Source organism: Gymnodraco acuticeps, unplaced genomic scaffold (genome assembly GCF_902827175.1).
Source record: "Gymnodraco acuticeps unplaced genomic scaffold, fGymAcu1.1, whole genome shotgun sequence".
NCBI lineage: Eukaryota > Metazoa > Chordata > Actinopteri > Perciformes > Bathydraconidae > Gymnodraco > Gymnodraco acuticeps.
This window is the reverse complement of record NW_022990358.1, coordinates 848,713-866,306: the sequence shown is the minus strand read 5'-3', so window position 1 is coordinate 866,306 and position 17,594 is coordinate 848,713. Positions and strand designations below refer to the sequence as shown.

The 17,594-nt window shown below is 40.2% G+C and overlaps 1 protein-coding gene across 17 annotated transcripts in view; it reads right to left on the bottom strand.

Moving 5' to 3' along the window:
• The window catches only part of nedd4l (NEDD4 like E3 ubiquitin protein ligase), a 47,816-nt gene extending 31,108 nt beyond the window's left edge, over positions 1–16,708 (bottom strand). For 5 of the 17 annotated variants that reach the window (XM_034224046.1, XM_034224047.1, XM_034224049.1 and 2 more), the window contains exons 1-5: positions 16,382–16,708; positions 13,792–13,865; positions 8,944–9,023; positions 7,459–7,499; positions 6,458–6,511 (exon numbers count right to left, since the gene is read on the bottom strand). In XM_034224046.1, the coding sequence (XP_034079937.1) occupies positions 6,458–6,511; positions 7,459–7,499; positions 8,944–9,023; positions 13,792–13,865; positions 16,382–16,426 (294 nt within the window). In that variant the 5' untranslated portion in view covers positions 16,427–16,708. Of the gene's footprint in view, positions 1–1,842; positions 3,970–6,457; positions 6,512–7,458; positions 7,500–8,943; positions 9,024–13,791; positions 13,866–16,381 lie in introns of those variants that run through there. The other 12 variants (XM_034224034.1, XM_034224035.1, XM_034224043.1 and 9 more) reach the window with 7 other exon arrangements.
• Between the last annotated feature and the right edge of the window lie 886 nt (positions 16,709–17,594).

Below are 17,594 nucleotides of genomic sequence, written 5' to 3'. Positions count from 1 at the left end.
TCCAGAATCCAGTCTCAGGTAAATATAGCCCGCCCAGTGGCCTGCAAAAGCTCTTTGTGAATGACGTTGAGGCAGGGCTGTAACGAGGGCATGGCACTGTGGCATAGCTGTCTGCAGCTAGTCTCGCTGGCACACACACACAAAACACACACCCGTAGTATCCCATGCACAACTCTAAAAAGGGGGCACACAAACTCTAGGCTACCAGTTGGGGAAGACCTGTCATTATGGTCTAAATGAGGATTTCCTTGTTGCATGAGAAAAGGGAATGCCCTGGGGCAACACAACACACCAAGTCTCTTTAAAGAAAGGGGAAAGTTGATGTGTGGAATGCATTCAATTATGGTGGTCAAACATAAGACTTCAAATCTATTAAGAATGTAAATGCTTGAGTGGAGAACAGCCAATTCCAATTCAGCCAATTCCAAAGTAAGCCAGTCCCACCACAAGTCTATGAGAAAAACTGAAATATTTTATCTAAAGTTCATTTTGGATTTAAAGTTAATGGTCAGGATGCAAGAGAACAGTAACTGGCTTATCATGATGTTTATCATGTAATAAAAGCCTGGTGAAGGCCCGGCCTAGGGCACTGTGGCACACTACAACGGTATTAATTGAATCTCCTTGTTGTGGTAGATAATAATTTTGTGTTCAGTATTAAAGATGCCATGAGGATTCTTCTCAAGCCAAAGCATTGGGAAACAAAATTGTCAAGACTGTATAAGTGTGAGGCAGGCACACTAATTAAGATTCTGTTTTAGAAACACCTACTATGTACTTCTAGTAATCCTGTTATATTTGATGACATCCTGAATGGGTATTAGTCAAGAGCTGCATGAGAGAGAAGTGTGGTAGAGAATGTACTTGAGAGGAAAGCTGTGGATGATAAGTCAGGTAATATGACACACTAATTAAAAAGTGAAACCTTTAGATCGGTTTTTCTCTCGAAGTTTGAGCTACACATGGGGGAAGAACAGACAGAAACATAACGGGATTTTTAAAAATCAAAGATTCTGAAGGCTTGTCCAACTTTTGATCGTAGAAATGACATCTTTAGTTGTTAACCACTTGTGGAGCAGCTGCGAGGATACGGATCCATAGCAGCCAAGGAAGACATGCCGCCTCCCGCTCTCAAAATCAACAACCACACTAGAAACAGACTAAAGATAGAAACAGCCAACTCTCAAAGAGCACTGGCTGCAGTTAAGGGTATTACCAAACTTAAGTGTCACATTTCTGTGAAACAGAAGACAACAAGTGCATGGGGAGAAATGATCCATTCATCCATAAGCCTGTTGTTGCTTTTTCCCTTTCATGACTGAGTGAATTGGCTGATGTGTGTAAAACCTCAAATGCCTGTGGTTTTAAAGTGAAAGAAAGCCAGTGTGTGTGTTTCTGTCATTTAGCTTGAGAACCGTGTCTGTGCTTTTCACTTCCCAAAATGTCACCACCCTCTTCCTGCACCATACGGAGCTCTTCTCAACTTGGCTTGATTCAGAGTGACAAATGAGATATTAAATGTGCGAGGCATCTTATAACATTTACCCAATTTAGGTAAAACAATGTGTTCCTGAATCTTATTTGTTATACCCATGGCCCTACTTAATGCACACTCCCTATTTTGGCAAGACAACATTCAAGCTATCATGTGTTCAACTAAATGTCATATGAGTAAGTTGACCTATCCACTGTTATTGTTTACGATTCATTCGGAAAGTGATATCTTCATCATCACAACTATAAATCGTGCACATCTCATTGTTAAATGCCATTACAAAATTAACAAAATGTTTCCATTGAAAAACGTTTTCTGTCATACTTTAGTTTTCCAATAGTCTTTACCTTGGGACTATTCCTCGTTGAATCATTGCAAATGCTCACATCCTGATCTCCACCTCCACCTGGAGTAAAATAGATCTTGAAATGCGGCTGCCTCCTGGAAGACTCCCCACTGATTTTGAAAGTACAACCATTAGATGTGTTTCTTGCTTCCATGAGCTCTGTCTCAATGTCTGTTTGGTTCTCCTCTCTAGCTTTGCCATCTGAGCAAGTCTCTTGGTTTTGATTTTCCAGCAACGGCATCTGATGTGATGATCTTCTCTCCAGTCGAATTCTGGGGTAGCGTACCACCTGGCTACCTCTTGAGCTGGTAAAGCCAACATCTGTGCATTCTGCCTGGGATGCGTCAGCCTGTGGCCTGCCCTGGCTCTGATCCTGGTTATGGTTTTTCTGGAGCTGAAACACTAGTCTCTGTGTTCCACCATTAACAACAGAGCACTGGTCCACACTCTGCTGCTGGACAGACCAGCCGGTGCCCCCATAAGGGTGGATTCTGAAATGTTGGGTATCGGAACCATCTGCAGAGTCTCTCTGGATACAAATACCACCAACACTGATACCAGGTCGGCCTCTGCTGTACATAGTATGGCCATTGGGGCCAATGTTAAAGACCCTGTGTTTGGGCAGGTTCTGCTCTGTTGGAAGAGTTTGTGAGTTTAAAGTTTCTGGGCTGTAGTACGGAGGGGGCGGCTGTCGTGGAACGTCTGTTTGGATTTCTGGTTCTGTATAGGCAGGCGCCGGTCCTGGAGGAGTATAACAGGGTGGCGGGACATCATCATCAGCAGTATGACCACGGGAATCTCCATTACTTGATCCATTGGAGCGCTGAAGCGAGATGTGCATGGAGGAGCTCTTGGTGGGCCGTGGCTCAGTGTAGGAGGCAAGCTGGGGTATGAACATGGAGGAGCTGCGTTTAAGCGAAGGCTCCAACCGCCAAGCTCTTGGTGGAGCATGTGACGCAGCTGGCTCCGTTGAATCTGGAGGTGGCTGCATGCGGAGTGTCGTTACCACATCACTGTCTCCCTGCTGATCCTCAGAGTCTCCTTCCAGTATTTCCGGGGCTGTGTTACTGCGGCCTGAGCCGAAGTACAAACGCAGACGTTGAGCCATTTTCACCAAACGTCCCGCAGCTCCCGTTCCCTCTCACTTTCTCCCTGACAAGCTGTTTGCTTCTCTCCTCTGGATCCACTCTCTGTCTCTTAGTGTCGCCCACTTCTCTCCTCTGGCTGGCTGTATGACTGATCCCCCTTCTTTTTTTTTCTTCCACTCTCATTCACCCCACCCCCCTCCCCTCCCACTCTCTCTGAGTCTCTTTCCGAACTTTCCTTCCACAGTCAACTGTATTAAGGAAATAAGTGGCACCACAAAAACTAAATAGCCCCTGCAAAAGAGCTGACAACTTTACACTGCACACTAAGTGGGTAAGTGGGGGGGGGGGAAGAAGGATCCCTGTATGCCACACTCTTAGCACTACCAAGCACAGGCAACAGACAGCAGAAATAGCCTGAGCCCAGTGACGGCTAGCATTCCTGACATGATTGGATAAGAGCGGCCGGCGCTCCTGGTTTCCGAGGTGACAGTGGGTTGCTTGTAAGTCATGTGACCACAAATGGCCCCAGCACCTCAAGTTACAACCCCATGCTGCCCTCAAGTGCCAACTGGCCCTCCAAACACACCCCACTTCCCATCAATGACCAAACTCTTAGGTCCATGCAGTCTGGCAATTTTGAATCTCAATAAGTTACCTCTTCATTTTGCTATACCTCCATCCTCATTACTAAACTGTGTCACAACGTGAAAGATGCAGTTACACAACTGTATGTGTGTGCAGTTGAGACCAAATGAGGGCAGAGTTTAAAGACCGGTGTGGTTTATGCAGAGACCTGGAAGTAGGGGGGTAAGGAGTAAAGAAAGGTGCCATTGGCTCTCCCAATTGGCATAGCAGCTGGTGATATCCATCGCAAGAAGATCTCTGGCCATAACATCAACATTTCTACTATTACTGATCTGCCTGAGCATCCTGCCATGTCCCCAAGGAAAGGGTGGGTTTAAAGAAAGATAAGGACAAATCACAGAATGCCCCCATAAATCTGACAATGTAATATCCATATCCTTTTAGGTAATAGCCACAACAGGAAGCGATGATTTCCTTACTAAATTGTCCCACTAAAAATGATAAATGTATCAAGAAATCTGGAAGACAGTCTCTTGTCCTCTTGTAGCTTGGAAACAACAAAAAAGGTATAAGGAAGTTGCTTCTAAAAATGGACCTAAAAAAAGGAAGAGGCAGAGTGAAGAGCAGAATATCTGACAGATTGCAGCTTTGATAAGGCAAACAGCACCGCCCTCTCTGGAGAAAGCATCCAAGTGTTCTTCAAACAGAGTAGACTACGCCATCTCCCAGACACTGCCAAACACTTAACTGTCTGGTGGTTTTATAAGCCACAGTTTGCATCCAAAAACCACCCAAGATACGATCAGCTGTCATCGTAGTCTGCCATACTGAAATCATGATGCTGAGGCACTTATGCACTATTATGCTACAGAACAAGGTCAAATTGATTAAGACTTTTCAAAACATACAGTACTGTACATTCTTGAGAGAATTCTTAATACTGCAGCGATCCACCGTTGGATCAGTAAATGGGTGTTTTATACTACGTTAGTAGGCGAACTGTCTGCCTCCTTGAACTGAACGGACAATTCGGCCTTTCAGAACGGCATTGTCCAAAAACTGTAACTAATTCCAAGTATGGTTTAGTGTTCAGTGCATTACTGTATCCATCTCTAACTAGCTGACAGCCATGTCACTGATGGTGGTGAACCGCAGTGGAAAAGTACAAAAAAGAAGAGGACAAAAAAAAGTATACCATTGTGGACAAGAGGGCATCAAGAAGCTGTATTGATTGAGGCAGAGAAACAGCAAGAAGAAAAAGACTGTAGAGCAAGAAGAAATCGTGGCTTGGCAACCAGTTACACTTTGCGATGACACACTGCTTACAGTGTTAGGCACAGTCAATAAATGTGTGTGTGAAATGTTATGGAGAGTGTTCTGTATAAAGAAACAAAATGCCAATGTGTGGTCCAATGGCAGCAAGCCCAGCTTGCCAAATGACGTAACACGTCTGCTTCAAACAAAGCACCACAATGTATTGGAGGTCTATTCAACATATCTGTTACATTCCATGTTAGCTGTCAGCTTGATATGTAGTTCTCCCATATTTTGTAGGCACTTACATTAGTTGAGGGTATTTACAGCATTAGTATCTCATACAGAATGCTTAGTCAAACAATGAATCTTTCCAGAGAATTAAACATGCGTAAATGTAATGGATCCAAGAGACAAGCAGCCCCTTGAAACAAATACTGGCCAGCGGTGGAGGAGCTGCCTTGGCATGCACCTTGAGATAGACACAAAAGCGGCTCCTCAGACATATAAGGAGAGGACTGGGCTTGAGACACCTAGTGCTGTGCTGTGTCTTCCTCTTCTATACAGCAGCTGAGAGCTCCCACTGTACTGAGGACAAAAATAAAGCTGCCTTCTTCCCTGCAGACTGAACAATAAGCAAATCCCGTCCATCAGACTCAACACTAGTGTGTGCACTGATTTTATCACTTAAAGTACATTCAAATGACTGTATGGGATTTAATCATATAATGTATCTTCACTTTATTGAGTTATCAGTTATCAGGAAAATAACAAAAAAAACTCAAATCAGAAGCTGAAATCTTTCGACCTCCCACATCGGTACTCCGTGCACAAAGATGTTAGCCTGCGAGGCCCAGACAGAATGTGCTCCATCCAGCCAAGAACATCAACACTATGTTGGGCTGCATCCGCTGTTTGTTTTATCAGACATCAAACTGAGAACACAGACTCTAGAGTTACTGTGAATCCATAATAAACAAATATTACTGCAGCCCTAAACCCCCTAATCTAGTTGTCATGGCAACTGAGAGCCCACAACAGGCTTAATTTAACAAGTGAAGGAAATCAGTGTTCTAGTAAGTGGTGGAAATTGGAGAGATTTGACATAAGGGGAATGTAGGAGTTGTTAGTGGACCACAACTCTGTTAAATTAGAGCAATACAACTACAAGATACACAGACTGCACACTGTCTATGTCCATGTTTCTTACATGTGTACTGCAGTGTATTGGTTTTATTCAGTTTTCTGACCTAAACTGTTGTTGAAATCCTACGATATCAAATATAGCAATATTTTTCACGAGATTAAAATGTGTGACGACAAAGGGTGAAGACAAGGTCAATACAATTGGATCAAGGATTTCTATGATTAATTAATAAAACATCCCATGAAATCTTCCCATTTCATTTCTGACACAACAAAATGTATTGGCATAATTGACACTGAACTATTAAGAAGTTAAACTGCAGAACCCCATTATCACCAACGAAAGTGGAGCGAGATGCTAGAGAAAATAAGTGGGAAACAAATTGCATGAAGACAATTCAAAAGAGTCATGAGGTTTTGCTGTGGCTGGAAATAAATCTTATCAAAATCTGTCAAAACATAACAGACTGAAATTAAAAAATGATATGTTATATATGCAACAGAGGGAGTGAAGGGGAACAGGTTATGTAGTGTGAAGCTTACCAATCGGTTTTCATCAAACACCTCAAAGAGTAGCCTGTGATTCTGCGGACACACCTGTGTTGGCAACAAAACAGTGATTATACAGCAGCCATCCAGTGGTTATCGAGCTAAAGCAGATACATACAAACACTTTGAGAGCAACTGGGTGCTTGCTTTTGAATCACAATAACTCGTGATTACTTTAACTAGAAGATAGTCAATCTTTAAATGATGTAGCACAGGACTAAACTATCATTCTTTCATAAATAGCGAGGAGTAATCATACACATCCAAAGTCCAGTACTCTCAGAATGATTACAGTGTCAGTTAAACTGCAACCAAAGATTTACAACTCTAACACTACCACTCTAGAGTAAACAAGTGCAATGCCAGACTATCGTAGTGGAGAGTACCGGGAAGAGGGGGAATCTGACACATAATGAAGCACAGTGAGGGGCGAAATCATAAAAGAATGGATTGCTGCACTGATGGTACCATAAATTGCATCGCCATCTGCCTGTCTCAATGTTTGAAAGGTATCAATGTGCTCTAGGCCAATGCATCGTTATAAGGGTGAGAGTAAGCCTGAGCCAGAGTGCATTTAGCTAATGAGGAAGGGATTTATATATTTATTTATATAGGCTAAGAAAACAATTTTTTATATATTTTTTCATGACACAACTCACAGCTTCCAGTTACTGCATGCCAAAATAATTTAAACTAAGCGGACACCCGTTATAAATGTGCTTTAGTTACGATCGACTCTTGTTAGACTTTATAACTGTGTGAGTCTAGTAGTGCTAGTATTTGTGAATTGGACTGTATCTGCAAAAAGATTCATTAGTATAGATAGACCAATTTTACACCAAAATATATATATTTTCCTTATTGATCAGGTGCAGAAAGATGCTCTTTGCTTGGCAGTGCAGGGTGGGTTGCATTATACACTTGGACTTTTGCCTTATTTGTTCAGCACAACCCTTTTATGAATTCACCCCAAAGAGTTTAAAACCTGAACTCACTCTGAAGTAGAATTCCTCGTTCCATTTTGGGTTGAGGGTCTGAAAAACAAAGTAAAGATAGGGTTATTAAAGCACAGGTAACAACATCATTAGTTACACAGAAAACAAAAACAGACTTACAAAACATATCTAACTTGCGTCAATAATCCTTTTACGTTGTTAGAGCAGGTTTGTAGCTAACATGACCCGGTGACTGGCATTAGTCCCTAGATTAACAACCATGAGGATTATCATCCACTTTCTGGATGGATCAGCTCAGTAAGGAGATGCACAGACTCCCCTTCTGCCTCACACATTTGAATGTATTGGACTCAGAACTATGTGACACTTCTCATTAAAATGCCATTGTTGATTGCAATGACTTAACACTAGAATGTCAATGAAGCCTTCATTTTACAAGCAAGTCTGAATAATAAACACTTTACAACCTTTTACGGCAGTGATAAAATAACATCTCTGTTAAAACAACTGCAGAGATAGCAGAATTACAAATGAACCCACTGCCCTTTGACGAAAAGCCATAAAGTCAACGATGAAATAATGAGGAATTCCAGAAAAGTATACCAAAAATCAATCATTGTCATTAGGCACTGATGTAGGTCAAGCGTGGCTATTCATGTATCATTATTTGTCATGCCATCCTGCCACAAGCCATATTCTCCAATGACAAAGATGCCATCAAAGGTGTCCCACTTAAAGACACATAGAGCCCATGGAAGAGCTGAGCGGGGATGCTTCATTTTCTGCTCCACATAGCAGTGCATTGTCAGCTATTTTTATCCAGTAAGGCAACCATGGCCACTGGCAGCATATGTGTGCCTGCATGGAGGCCCGAGCTGCCGACTGCAGCAGAGGGTTGGCTGGCAGCTACATGTAGCTAACCTAAACAACCAAGAAAGGAGCCATTCATAAAAGATATAAGAAGCTAAGTCAGGATACATAACAGTGTTGCACCCCACATGTATTATATAACAGGTACGGTAGAATAAGATTCTGCATTACATGAGAACAATATGTGATCTATAGACATTTGTAATCGTATAGACCAGAGCATTCCACAACGTGAGCAAGGAATATATGAAATCACAGCCCACTTTAACCTTAAAATATCATCTGAATGTACTTTACACAAATAGCAAGTAATAGCTCCCCCTGCTGTGAATAGATTTCCTCCCCAAAATAGGCCACTGGGGGGGAAAAGGGCTCGCCTTTAACACTGTACTGCGCAGAAAAGGAAGCACTGCCTTCTGGTGCCTTCCTGTGGTTAACGACCTCAAAGATGATGTGATTGCCTTGATTTGAAGGAAGTGTGGTAGTCGTGTTGGGGTTGGGAAGGTCTCGTGATCTCAACACTGACTTAAAATGGGAGTAAACAAAGCCACATTCAAGTGGCTGCATGGTAAATGAGTAGTGCAGGTGTGGGAGGAGAAAAGGTCTGAAACTCATAATACATGCTCCAGAGGCATTTCTACCTTAGGACTTACCTTTTAATGGTTTTTGTCTGGATTAGGGCTAGCTCTTTGTTTTCATCCGCAACGTACAGCGATAGTTTGACGTAGGGATCGCTGCCGACAAAAAAAAAAAGGAAATGTTACAAAGTCAGTGGAGTGAAAAAATATGATATGATCTTGAGCTTTTCACTGTTCTCCCTTTTTAACAGCTTGAGCAAATTCAAAAAGGTACACATCTTCTCCTCACAGTCATACGAGTATTTATCAAATAATATCTCACATATGTTAGCATTGCTGACAAGATACATTTCCATATCAAAACAATCATTTTCCAATTTCTTTCAAGAAAAATCTTATAATACACAAAACTTAAACAATTATGATTTAAATCGGTTATTATCTGAGTAAGAAGTAAGAACTTGACCAAACATTAAGTGGCAACCTTAAATACCTGGACTTTTTCCATAGTTTTTACCATTAAAACACACCGTTTGGTCTTGAATGGAAAAATCAGTGTGTGTGTAAAGCCTAGTGTGCCTCATCTGAGGTTTTATCATCATATTATCTGCAAGTTCCAGAGCTCACATTGTTAGGCTACACTCTCACACTCTGCCTGTTCCCAGACCTGAAACCTGAGCCTGCCATCAACACACCAGCAAGAAAAAACTGCTTCCATTCGGGTATTTTGAGATAAGGCTCAAGAGTTTGTACACATGATTCTGTATTGTCGTCGCATTTTAGAAGTATTTTATTGTAGGCAACAGAAAATATCTGAATAGATCATTCTACCACAAAGTGCACATTTTGATTATAATGCAGTATCTGACTTTAGAGTAGAGCTTAAACTAAAGATTATTTTCATTACTTTCTTGATGCGCAGATAAATAATAAAGATACATTTATTTATTTATAGCGTTCCATGATACACAAATTAAAATGATCAAAGCAAAGAAAATGCTCAAAATATTAATCACATAATCTTAAACAAATTAAAAGCTGAAAGGTGCGTTTTGATTTATGTTTAATCGTATATTACTGTCTATAAAAATGTTAGAAAACAATGCCCATCACAATATCCTAGAGCTGCATTATATTATTATTACAGCATCAAATTGAATTTTGACTGATAAATATTACGTAAATGACTAATCTGTGATCCAAAGATTAGCTGATAAATGTTCTCAACAAATAATTGACTCATTGATCATCGGCTTCAAGAAGGGTCAAAGATTTCCCATAACGCTTCTGGTTCCTTTACATTTTCTGCTCCCGAGCTGTGTTTCCTGAAATAACTTAAATCAATGTGTTCACCATCTGTTACATACAAGTTATTTCAGGACACAGTAAAACATCATGCTGCAGGCTACATGAAGAATGGAGACATACAATTCTTTACACCAACACAATATCTAACGTTCACTCTTCTGAGATGATGACACCAAATCTCTCTTTTGCCCAAGAAGAAAATGACATTTTGATTGCAGTGGCTAGACTCAACACGCAAGGTAGAATCTGATTTGAATCGCATTTCAAGCCATTTATGAATGCCTTTTAGATCTGATTAGCCATAATCCGTTTCCAGGGATACAATTTGGGTATTAATATTTGCAAAATTAGATTTGGCCTGCCATTAAGTGTGCAGCCCATATTTTCAAGGGAAGTAGAAGGCTCAAAAGTAAAAGGGCACAAGGGATGGGAAATATGAAAAATGAACAGCGAATGCAGCCTGAGCAAAACTGCTGTTGCTTGATTGGTCATTAACGTCTTCCAGTAACCCCACAGCTTCGTACTGATTGTTTCTGTTGATGTGCTGTGACTAAGCTAAAAACAATGGGCCTACTGTATCTCGGCAGCACTGAGACTCCTTCTTGTCTCCTTCCCTCTTTCAACAGAAATCCTGCTGAAGGAGACCGGCTACTTCAAGTCAACACAGAGATGAAAGCGTGCATGGGTCGCTGGATTTAAACGGTAGCTAGGTCCACTTGTTGTTTGATTGCATGAAAGTTTTTCGAGAGTTTCTATCAACACCTTAGGAGAACAAAAACAAAACCTCAGGGTGTTTCACTTAGGGCAAAATAACCGGGCAGAACACAATGGATCAAAGAAGCAGCAACAGGAACGAGTTTGAAGCAAAGAAAGAGGAGGAAAGGAAACAAGCCAGCACTGTTTGAGCCTCTTATGAGGGGACAGACTGCCAAGTCAGCACTGTCTCCCGTGGTAAGCAGCCAGGAGCTACACATCCAGACCTCATTCACTGCTTCTTCATTACACTTCACATTTCTCCTGAGCGACACGGCGCTGTCCTGCCAGCAGGGCATCAGGATGCTAACAAGAGTAGCAGTCTCACAGCGCTAAACTGTCAGGCTCAGTCTCCCACACTGTCCGCTCTCTCATGGCTCAGATACAATGCATGACTGTAAACCCCAGTACTGACCGTGTTCACATTGAGATGAGGCTTTAGACTAGTCATGGGGATTTCAGCCCGATACCAATTGTATTATTTCACCATTACTGTATCTCGGGAGGAATAATTTAATTCTGATGGCACGAGTACAGCTTTGATCCAAATGGGTGTTTTTTTTTCATCAAGCTTGCCGTTTACCAGCAGAACAAAAAAATGAAAATACTTCATGCAAAAACAATTTTACAGTAGGTATTAGAGTGGACCATTGTAAAAGAAAATCCGACTCAGTTCAGGCATCTGAGAATTTTCTTCAAGTTGTTGAGAATGAATATGAAAAAAAAGCAGACATTAAAGTGCACCTATCATGCTATTTTTATAGCATAAGTCTCAGATATATAAAAATATATAAAAAACATGTCTATGAAGTGTTTTGCTCAAAATACCAAACAGATCACCCATTCTAGCCACGCCTCATATCCCTCTATTTCACTTCCTGTTTCAAAAGTGCTGATTTTGGGGTATAAAGCTGTACAAAAAATGAAAATTGATCAAAAATAAAAAAGGAGGGGTCTGAGCTCATGCGGGACCCGGCAGCTACTGTCTAAACTAAATACTGCCGTGATGAAACGCCATATCATGGATTATCAAGGATTATTTCTGAAACAGTCTGGAGCTCAAAGGCTTTCTCTCTTGCCGGTTATACCACAAGGTGAGTTCCTTTTTACTTCCTTCAATTCAATTCAAAACCTTTATTTATCCAGGTAAAATCCCATTGAGATCAATGATCTCTTTTTCAAGGGAGACCTGCAGCAGTAGGTTCCACAAGAAGACATAAAAACATAAACAACAGAACAACAAAAGGACATCATACAGAAAGATGTACAGGGATTACAATTTACATATTTAACCACATGTACAGGTACCAACAGCATCTGATTTTGTAGCATCCAACCGAGCTTTAAAAACATGTAGTGGTACTAGCTTGGTAATTTTCCATTCTTTTTGCAGACTGTTCCATGTTAGTGGAGCTGCACATCTAAAAGCTTTCTTCCCTAAGACAGTCCTAGCACTTGGCACATTTAATAAAACCACAGCATGCGATCTCAGGCAAGTACTTTCAATTCGCAGAGAGATCAGGGAGCAGATATAAGATGGTAGTTTATCCAACATGGCTTTGTAAATGAAAAAGTACCAGTGACTGAGCCTCCGTACAGTAAGTGATGGCAAAACCGCCTTGGTATACAGGGTACAGTGATGCGTAAGTGCTTTACAATTTGTCAAAAATCTCAGTGCACTGTGATACGCAGCATCTAACTTGCTCAGGTAATTGGCAGGTGCATTCATATATAACAAATCACCATAATCCAGCACAGGTAAAAAGGTCACAGTGACTAGCCTTTTCCTGGCCTCAAGCGAGAAACAGGACTTATTTCTGTAAAAGAAACCTAGCCGAACCCTCAGCTTTTTAAGCAGGTTATTGACATGAAGTTTAAAAGTGAGACAGTCATCAAGCCAGATACCCAAGTATTTTATTTTTTGAATTGAATTGAATTGAAACAATATGTCACTGAATGTGCCTTTGAAAATAACTTTCCTTATTGACTTTCCTTCTCCTTAATGACTTCCTGAAGGCAAAACAGAAAAGATGGTTGGTCATTCTGACTGTAGCAAGTCCATGAATGGATCAGTCATTTCAGCAAAACCAATAATGATGCCTCTGGCCTAGACTAAAAGCACACAAATAGAATTATAACTGATTTAACAGCAACTAACGGTGGGTCATTTACATTTACAGGGAAGAAGTCACAGCACTCCATGCGAAAGAACACAAAAAAGATTTAAAATACAACTCCACAGAGGGATATTATGTAACATTGCATAAAAGTTGGGATAAGAGTTACTCATCATCACAGAATCGCACAGTAAGAAAGAAGGTCTGACAACAAAAGAAGAAAGGGCCCTTGATGAGCATTCAAAACCAACAAAGGTGTAAGTTAAACATGTCTTCCTACATGTAAGAAAGCACGTGGGGGTGTATTATTATTACTCAATTATTTGCTTTAACTATCATAAAGGTGGGTTATGACTAATGAGAATAGGAGAGGCAGGTAGGTAATGATTGATTCAAACTTGGTCTTTGTAAGGAAGTGTAAACACTCTGCTGGCCAAGGATGAAAAGACTAAAGGAGTTCCTCAAATGGCAGGATGCTATATTCATTGACATTCATTTGCTTTTCCTCACATAAACATTGTATGTTAAAAAACAGTTATCAAAATAACAATACATATGTGAGCTTTAGAGAGCCAAACAGCAGCAAACATATTAAAACATATACATTGACAAAAGAGGTGCAATATGAGGGGCAGTGTACCTGATCTGAAGCACTGACCAGGCCTACATGTCGAGTACACAATGATGACATAATGCTAAGGACCCTCTGAAAAACAGCATCTTCTGGTGTGCCTTGTGATGCTCACCTGGCTCCGATGATGTCTTTCTTCGCCAGATCCATTCCTGCAATGACCTTAACCCGCAGCACTCTCGTTTCATTCTGCGGAAGAAAAAGAAATATGGACAAAAACATCAAATCAAATTAATAGAAAAACGATACAATAACCCAAGCTCGTAATTGGCAACATGGTACCATTCTTCTATCACATACTATTGTATACTATGTCTCGATAACAATATAGTATGTTTTCTTCTATATATAAATAAATAGTCCACACAAAATAACCACATGGTAATGCCTATTGTTGTAAACTCCTGTGTAAAATCAACAATAGTATAAATTAGTATTTTCGCGATTAATTAAGAATGTGAGGGTAAAATGAACACAAGTTTCAAGTGAAATTATCAAGAAGAAATACATTTTTTAAATGTCCGTATGTTCACAGTATGTAAAGTTCGTTTTAAGTGTGATTTAAAAACAACATATTAAAATCATTTTCCCTTTAACTATTTCATTACATTTTCCGACAAATTTGAGTTAATCTGTGGTTGCAACATCAACTCAGATAATTTAATTGTGTATCCGGTATAAGATTACATCTTGATACAATTCAATTGAACGGCAATAAATGATTCTTTTGAATTATTGCCAAGCACTATATCAACCCACACACATATGTGAACCTGCGAGATAAAGTCAATAACCCTGACCGAGAAATGGAATGAGTTCTGGTACATGACAAAACAGAAGCTATATTGACACATTTTATAGCAAAACATGATAATATTGTAGTTCATCAGTTTCTATAAATCTAATTCCAAAAGCAACTCCTGCAGAAGAAATTGTACATTGAGATAAACCACTTTAATGCTGTATGGTTGGTTCACAGATTAACAAACTAATTACTTGACTGCAATTAGAATTGGGGTCTTAATAGGAGACCTGACACTGCTTTGTGTGGGTATTCTGAAAATATATCATTATTTTTACATAAAGCCTTACAGCAAATGTGGTTATATTACAAGTGCTTAGTGAAAGGAGCAAAGGAAGGAATGAGGAAGGGGGGCAGACCCAACCCAGCTGTTACCTGTTACCGTGGTCTTGCAGCATATCTGAATGTTTGCCTGAGAAGGAGTTATAAAGATTTAAGAAGTGCAGCATCTTGGGTATGTAGGCCATTACAAGTGGAGATCACATGAGGTGATGTAATACCTGCAATACGGTGAATATTAACCAAAAATAGCCAGTGTTGCCATGTGGGGAGTTTTTACTGGCATTCTTCTCCGGTAATGACTGACAGACAGGGAGTCAATAAGCTATTCAAGTGAACCACGTAAAAAAACACAATCACACACTGGCTGGGTTAGATTGATAGCCTGTGAAATAACGTTTATCATTACCTGGTATTCTACCTAATCCTAAAAGTTAGCTATTATGCCCCGACAATCTGGAGCAAACTGCCCGAATCGTGCACGTCCGCTGAAACACTTCCTATTTTCAAAACCAGACTGAAAACATATCTATTTGCCGCTGCTTTTAATTGAGCTGTTCATACCAGTCTATGGTTCATACTCACACTGCAGTATGCCTTTTATTCATGTTTTATGTACCTGCTGTGTTGATTGATTTATTTCATTATCTTTGCTTTTTATGCCTGTTTTTAAATGCCATTTAATAATGTGTTTATGCTGTATTTATTCTTAAATGTATTTTGTTTTTATGTTGTAGAGCACTTTGTCGCGTACTGAAAGGTGCTATATAAATACAATTGAGTTTCGGATTATTTAGATATATGGCATCAGAGACATATTTCCATAGATGGGCATAACAACGCCACATGCAAATGTTGCCAGCATCCTGCTATAATAGTGACAGATTGGTCCATTGTTGACAAACTTAAAGATCTGAGTCAAGCCCCTAATTTTGTTTTCTAGAACCATGGATACACATATGATTGTTAATCATCAATCCTTGCTATTTCTGACAGGTAGTTGACTGATCTGTCTGTTAGAGAGAGGATTTTATTCATCACTATCGTGCTCCTATGTAAAACAACATTTTCATCATCGTATTTACGTTACACTACGTTATTGATGTACATCTGTATGTCTAAAATGACAGAGTTCATCACTAAAGCAAATATCGACCTCAGTTGACAGGGCAAGACGTAATGTACATGCCTCCGCTTTAAACTCGTTTAGCGGTCAGCTCACCATCAAACAGCTGTGATCACTGACAAAAGGCGGTGTTTAAATCAGACAGAGTGCTTCAGCTTGACATGCCCCTCGCATCTGGGCTTCACAATATCACTGTGGAGCTGCAAGTCGTGCAGACAATAATTGAAATACAGGGCATTGTGAGACTGTTAAACTCAGTCGGTTTGATGTCAATGCTGTGAAGGCAAAGGGGTGCATCTGTTTCTAAAAAGAGTAAACTAGTGGACACGCAGGCATGGAGGCAGGAAACTGACAGCTGCCTGAACATTACTATGGAATGTGGGAGAGGGCTTGTTAGCTTGACTAACGGCTAGCGTTGGTGTAAGCTATTTACGGCAGTGAGACACCTACTCATGACTGGTGTCTACATAACAAAGCTTTGTTGAGATTAAGGCTTACCTCATCTTCTGATAGTCCATATATCGGCTCGTAATTCGCAGCCATATAGCCTGCGGTCCACGCTATACACACAAAAACAAGCCGCTTGGCAAAGCTAGCTAGCTAGCCTTAAACAATAAAGTCCCACTTTGCTCTCTCTGCCGTCTGGTGGTGGTTAAGTCCACGGTGAGACCTTGTCCTTGGCACAGCACGGAGAAATTAGGTTGGCAGCCGGATAACGTAATCCTCCCAGTGTGGTCCGTATCCAGGACACAACCTGGAAATTAAAAAAAACTGTGTCCAAAATGTTTCAACTGAGACAGATCGCTTTTGTCAACTCCGAGCTTATCCCCCGAATCGTTTTGACACTTGACTTCCTCCTAACAGCTCAGCCAATAGTGTGCCGAATAGACGCTATTGCTGTCAACATTGACCAATCAGACGGGACGTGAATTCCTCAAAGCTCCTCAACGGCCAATTAAATATGCAGAGGGCGTGGAACTGGAGTGTGTGTGTTTTTTCCCTTTTTTCAGGGTGTGTTAGGCTGTGCCTTTCAAAGTAACTAAGTTTAACATTGTGTTGTTTATTTTTTAAATAAAATATATAACGTTGCATTTCCAGCTGACAACTCTGATAATGGTGGTTACGTCCCTCTGGTCTTTACCACTCAGCCCTGAGCGCGTTCCTGTCAGGGGCGGGTCTTGTGCAAAAAACAGCCAATCAGAAACAAACAGATTAGATAAAACTAGTGATCCCCATCATGAATTTAGGTCGATGAAGAAAATTGAAGTTAAGGAGTCAACGTGCAAAATTAAATAAACTCTAGTTTTATGTAGATCAGCATTCATAATATTGTATACAAATAAGTGACTGAAAATGAGGATGTAAAACTGATTAAAATAGGTTTATATTGAAGTAAGTGTAGTATACTGTATGTTAAATGCATCAAAAATATAGATTTATAGTACAAAGACATATCTAATTTCATATACATTTAATCCATAAGGACTATAACAATGATGAACAAACATACTACAGTGAGACGGTTAATGAGTATTGTTCTTGTAATAATTTTGGTTCATGTATTATGTAGCCTACTTATTTGTATGTTGTTGTTTTGTATTGATTGATGTTGATGGGTAAGGCTTTGATTACCACATGGGCCAGTATGTTAATTCATTATTTATTTATTTATTTTATCAATTTGTTTCTTGATTGAGTACAAAAAAAGAGG